General features: G+C 33.7%; 1 protein-coding gene across 1 annotated transcript; it reads right to left on the bottom strand.

Moving 5' to 3' along the window:
* Positions 1-745: 745 nt before the first annotated feature.
* Positions 746-5,516, bottom strand: LOC132641924 (cysteine-rich receptor-like protein kinase 44). Its single transcript, XM_060359063.1, has 7 exons — positions 4,332-5,516; positions 4,068-4,199; positions 3,840-3,967; positions 3,502-3,712; positions 3,091-3,328; positions 1,438-1,588; positions 746-1,311 (listed from the first exon to the last, which is right to left on the bottom strand). Exons 1-7 carry the CDS (start codon positions 5,155-5,157, stop codon positions 955-957), a joined length of 2,043 nt encoding a protein of 680 aa, XP_060215046.1. The 5' UTR covers positions 5,158-5,516; the 3' UTR covers positions 746-954.
* Positions 5,517-6,728: the final 1,212 nt, after the last annotated feature.

Raw genomic sequence — 6,728 nt, 5'->3', positions numbered from 1 at the left:
TCACTTTGCTCTCACTAAGATGTATTATCTGAGATTTTTGGTGTGTGATTAAACTGAAAGAGAGCTCCCTATTTATAGGGATGGAGTGTGCAATTTTTCCTCTTGGCATTAATTGGCCTCTGCCAATTCTTCAACCTTTTTGCAACTCTTTTTGACAAACTCTGCAATTTGTCCGGTGCCAAATTTTTCTTCTTTTGGCAAAGTCAAAAATTGTGGGTCTGGACCCCACGAATTGGTATCACTTTTTGACAAACTCTGCAATTTGGCCGGTGCCAAATTTTTCTTCTTTTGGCAAAGTCAAAAATTGTGGGTCTGGACCCCACACAGCAGACCCCTGTTATTTTACATATATCAACTCCTATCTCAACCTTGAATATGTTCTTTAAGATAATTGATAGCATAATGTCAATTTTTATTTTATTTTATTCTCTTTAGCTTGTAAAAGAGTTGAACATTCTGATAATCTGATGATCAAATGATAAATTTTCTCTTATGCCAGTCTTCAACAAGGAAATAACTTTTATAGTTGGAGAGTATATATTAAACAAGAATGAACATAAAAAATTTAACATTCTTTTAAAGCAAAATAGCACAAATAACATTTTCATAAATTAAAACTCTCTTGGTATTCTTAGAAAGTACTTATCAGAAAGAAAAGACCCATAGAAGGAATTGATTTAGAGAGGAAAGTGTCCCAATTTGGTTGGAGAGTCCAAAGATGCTTCGGGTTTTGAGATTGTCAGTATGAATAAATAAAGGCAAAATACATTTCTATCACTAATTGAAAAATTCCACCAATTTTACAAGTGTAATAATACTTCAAATCAAATTAAAATCCTTGCTTGAAACACAAAATCATCGATCAGTCAATCTCAATTCTAAACTAATTGGAGTTAGAACAAATAATAAAGTAAAAAAGAAAACTCAGAGAAAAGACTATTATGTCTAAGGATGTTAACGAGGATATAACTCAGATATCGACGCCTCATTTCGTGATGAACCAATAGATCTACTTTTGACTAGTTCATTAGATTCTGTCATTATTGTGTTGCATTCTTGACTAAGCGAAATCTCTTGGCTAATATTACTATGCATATAGTATGCAGGTTCTGAAGGCATTGGAAGACTCAAAGAGAGGCTACTGAGCATGAGAAATACTGCTGCCATAGTTGGTCTATCAGCAGCGTTTTCTTGAACGCACAATAAAGCAATGTGGATACATCTCATTATGTCACGAACCAGTCCTGAGCTTCCCCTCAATATGGGGTCTATCAAATTTGTAGCTATTCCTTCGCGCCAGTTCGTCCAAGCCTGCCACATTTTAATTCAAGAGTTTAAGCTCTACATATTGGCAATGTAAAAGAATTTAATGCATAAAGATGGTCCCAACTAGTTCAGCATTGAGGTGTAGTTGCTTAATTAAATTATGTTACTTACATGGCTCAGAAGATCTTTCATAGATTCTCCATTTTTGAAACAAGTGTTTCTTTGGCCACTTAAAATTTCCAGGACTAATACTCCAAAGCTAAAAACATCTGACTTGACTGAAAATTGTCCGTGCATTGCATACTCTGGTGCCATATATCCACTGCAAAACAAAAACAAGAATTATATAACATTCCACAACTTAAATGTGATTCAATTGTTAAAATAGGGAACGTACTACTTGATGTTAAAAGTCATAACTACATGTTGTAAAGACATTTTGCAATGAACTTAGGAAGTAGTAAAACATTGTGCTACAGAATCAAATTTAGCCTATTCACTCACAGAACTCACTTTTGGCAGAAGGTCATACTTCTTGAAATAAACTTCATTTTCATCATCTCGAAAAATATTGATTTTGGGGAAAATTCAAAGTTCTAATTCAACAAAATGGAGCTAACCATTCATGAAGAAATTACCATAACAAAGTTCATCTGAAAATTCTAGTGACATTACAAGAAAAGATTTGCTTTTGTCTCAAGGCAGCTTTTATTTTTGCTAAATGGTTAAAGAAAGAGAATCTTTTTCTTTTTTCGTTTCATTCGATTCAGATATTTCTTTGAATATAAATAATACAATTAGAATGATTTTTGAAACTTTTGAAAGTTCTTCTCTTATTTTTTTTAGAAATAGAATACTTTTGATAAGCCATTTTTTGGTTTCTTTTGAAACTCTTCGAAATATTTTTGTTTTTCCTTTTAAAACTTTTATAGTTATAAAAAAATTCTTTTTTAATTTTCCAGTTTTTTTCCCAGTTCCTTAAAAATGGGCTCAAAAAAGGAAGGGCGCCTTCGGGGAGAACCAAAGGGAGCTTCAGTTTCCATTCCCCAAACTGTTAAAAAACAAAAATCATCTTTTTGTTTTTCTTTTTCATTAGCTCTCCATGGGAGGGGTACAGTTTAGATATATGCCAAGGTTTCAGACCTTCCCAGTGATATCAGGGCCGGCTCAATACACAAGCCACTAAGGCAAGTGCTTTAGGCTCCTAAATTTTGGGGGGCAATTTTCAATAGTTACTAAAAGTAGAGTTAGGTGTATAAATCTTATTTTTTTAAGCTAGAAAATAGTTCATAATATTAGTCTCCTACGCTCAACAAACTATTCCAAGCCACTAAGGCAAGTGCTTTAGGCTCCTAAATTTAGGGGGGCAATTTTCAATAGTTACTAAAAGTAGAGTTAGGTGTATAAATCTTATTGAATTAAGCTAGAAAATAGTTTATAATATTAGTCTCCTACGCTCAACAAACTATTCCAAGAAACAACCGTCCCAAATTTGAACAATGTCCAATAATTTTGAGTTTAACTATTAAATCTACTGAAATAAGATCATCCTTCATCATTTTAAGCTTGCACTAATTTCCTTTTACTTTAGATGCATACCTCACACATGTTTTATTAATTGACATGAGATGCACGTACGACGCACATGATGCATGTGTGGCGCATGAGATGCACATGTGACACACACAGAATCTAATTATTATTGAATATACTTGAGACCTTGTATTAAGATTTGACTTTAGGCCAGCAATTTCATTGAGCCTCCCCTGAGTGATATGAAAAAGGAGTAACAATCTATCTAATAATGACAGATGTAAAACTTACAAGGTCCCCACAATTCTGCTTGTGTTGCCTTGAGTTTCATCCAATGTAAATAGCCTTGCCATGCCAAAGTCTGCAATTTTAGGATTCATTTTTGCATCAAGTAGAACATTACTAGCTTTGAGATCACGATGAATGATCCGAAGCCTAGAATCCTCATGAAGATAAAGAATTCCCCTAGCAACGCCTCCGATGATTTTGGATCGCCTTTCCCAATCCAATTGCCTACGTTTAATTGGATCTGGGAACAAGATGAAAAATAAAATTATGAGTTGAGCTTCTATACATTGACAATTTAGAAGAATTCTGCAAAATTAAGTCACTTAAAATATTACTATAAATTTTTCGGCAAATAAGGCAATAACGGGACAACAGTCAACATGTCAAATTACACTAGCAAAACATTATACATACCAAATAAAAATTGGTCAAGGCTTGCATTGGGAACAAATTCATAAACAAGAAGTCTCTCTGTTCCATCTAGGCAAAATCCCATCAACCTAACCAAATTCCTATGTTGAAGCCTGGCAACCAACAAGACCTCATTTTTGAATTCTAGATCACCTTGGCTTGAATCTGCTGACAATCTTTTCACTGCTACTTCTTGTCCATTCGGAAGCTTACCCTGAAACGTAATATGAGAACAAACCGAAAAATTATGAGTTAGACGACAATGCCTCAATCTCAATCAAATTAGGGTTGGTTATATGAAGTCTCAGTGTCCTTTTATACATCCAAGTAGGCCTAATCACCTTGTACACCACACCGAATCCGCCCTGTCCCAACTTATTTTCGCTTGAGAAGTTATTTGATGCTGCTCTAATTGTAGAAAAATCATATTGCAAGGATTCTGCAGTACTAATATCATCCTCGTAAATACCTTCATCAAAGTAGTAGTAATAAGCACAGATATTCAATGAAGCACGGTCTTAAAGGTTCAACTTTTCTTAATCATCGCCTGTTAATAATTTGTGCCTTACTCTGAATTTCCTCCAACTTCTTCCTCTTTCGCCTTTTCATCAAGATGACAGAAATACAAACAATAAGAATAACAAATATAACAGTTGGCACAACTATAATGATGGCGGTTTGAGCTGTTTTATCATCCTTTCCTGCAAATTTATCAAATACTAGAAAATGAATAATAAACTCACTTAATTTCGAGGAAAACATTCTCGGTCATATCAAACACACCCTTTGCTAAGAGTTAAACTGCCTAACAACTCCATAAAGATTTCACTTACCTGATGGCGGTGGAGGTGACGGTGGCGGTGGCAAAGACGGTGGCAATAAGGGTGGCGGAGCTTCGGTCGGTAGCTCGTCGAAAAAAAGGTAATTTTCGTACCGAAAATTGCAGCTGGGCATCATAATGTTGAGACCCTGTTTACCATAACATGAACATCCAGGCATTTTTCTATAGCCTGAGCTTAAACAATTGATGCAACTTTCAGCTGATAAATCCGCAGTGCACTGTACAAGTGCATATATAGTCTGAAAATCAGGGCCCTTAGTATTATTACTAGCATACTTCCGCTTACCGCCCGATGAAGCTTGACTTCGTAAACTTTCTAACAAGGTTCTTAAATCTTCCATAAACTCATCGGGACTCGAGGCATTTTCCGTGTTAGTTAAAAAATTTGCTGGGTCAGTTGAAAGGGTACCTATGATGGACTCATTTGAATATCTTAGCATACAATGATCATAATAACCAAGGGCCGATTTCTTGTAAGGACATACCTCTAGAATATTACGAGTAGCATTATTTATACAACCACGACATGTCTGTAATTGTACATCCCCTCTACATTGCGCGATGACACTAACAGTGTCGGAGTTTTGGCCTATGGAAGAATTATAGAACCCAAAACTATTCATATTCCGTGAAACAGAGGAGAGGATTGTGTTAAGGTTAGTGTCGTATGCACTATTTGGGGAGAACTCTGTCTTATTAGAATCTACACATATAGAAGAAATGAAATTAGGCTGTGCTATGCTGAGGTCGAAAAGGTAGTAAAATTGGAATATTAGAATGATCAGCCACTTCAAGAAACTCATAGCTTTCATCCCCATCGTCAGAGACAAGTATAAACTGAATGGCTACAGATTCAAAAAGACTCAAAACTCCGTGCTCAATTTTATTTAGTACTAGCTTGACTACTGAAAAATGAAAAGTAGAACACCGAAAAGGATGGGAGTGGACTATTTAACGAGAAAATATTTCATGTTGTTGGGAGGTGCTTTCTATCCGTTGAAACTTTTGTAGCAAGACAATTTTAAAACGCGTTTTTGTGAAGGTTCTTAATTCCTTCCTATGTCCACAATATGTGGGGACCTTTCAGTACCATCTTAATCCATGACTAGAAAATTGATCCGTGATTCGCGCTATTGTTAAAATCTTACTAAAATTATGAATTAATTCTCTTTTTTTTCAACATCTAAATTCAAAAAGAATTTCATTAAATAAATAAACCTAAAATTTTGAACACATTCTCTTCACAGTGATATAGTTTTAAAGTACTCAAACGATGTTAACAAAAAATTTGACACCTATATTTGTAAAAAATACTATCGACATTTTCTTTTATTTTGATAAAAATCATAAAATATTATTTCCTTTGAGTTCAATCTAAATAAACATAATGTTTGAACCTATCTTTATTTTTAAATATCATATCCTCGTATAAGTAATGCTTTGATTTATTTTTCTTGGTAAGAAAATTGTTTATTTACAAAACGAAATGCTTTGATTTTTTCCTTGTATATAGTAACTTTTATGTAGTTTTTACAAAAGTTTATATTATTTATGTCCGAACTCACTCCGAAAATTAGATAATTTGACCTCGTACACCAAGTTGTGTCACATAAATAAAGTGGGAGGAAGAGAATATTATTTTTATGCTCTACTCTATTTTTTAGTGCAATTACAAATTACATCCTTAGGTATTTCATTAACATATAATACTCTTTAAATTTTCTAATAAGCTTTTAAAAGTTGATCCTTCTTAGCGTTGCTTTCTATTCTTACGTACTATTCCTTTATATCCATTTCTTTCCACCACAATTCATTTTCAGACATAACTATTACTACACTTTCTTTTTAAGTGGAAATTACCAGAGTTGAGCTTCTATTGAGCTTTTTTAAAGAATAAAAAACAGAGGATTCATGTATACTAAACACCATGTCCTCACCACCATGTATATATACAGGCGGCTGACATTTTAGTCTATAGTAAATATCTCACTCGGACATCAACAATTTACATTTAAGAGTTTGAGTTGATTATATACTTTATAAATCTATATAGCTTCAAATGTTCAAACCTTACGAATCTCTTTTGGTTTGTATGAATAAATCAAACTTGCAATTGACGTTATGCGTAAATGATTGGCATAAGCAGAATGTTAAATCCAAAAAATGCTTACAATATTCACAAGTGCATTTTGAAATGTATGTTATTAAGACCTTTTAACAAAACAATACCTGGTATTAAGATTCTACATATCTTATCAAGTCAAAGTATACATGGCTTGGAGAACTCCATTATTTGCCAATATTATTGAGAAAGAATCGCCCCATTGAGTAAAAAAACCGAAAGTAAAATATATTTCGTGATTGTTCTGAGAAGGAGAGTGAAAAACTT

Source organism: Lycium barbarum, chromosome 5, assembly GCF_019175385.1.
Source record: "Lycium barbarum isolate Lr01 chromosome 5, ASM1917538v2, whole genome shotgun sequence".
Lineage (NCBI taxonomy): Eukaryota > Viridiplantae > Streptophyta > Magnoliopsida > Solanales > Solanaceae > Lycium > Lycium barbarum.
This window is presented reverse-complemented; position numbering and strand designations above follow the sequence as displayed.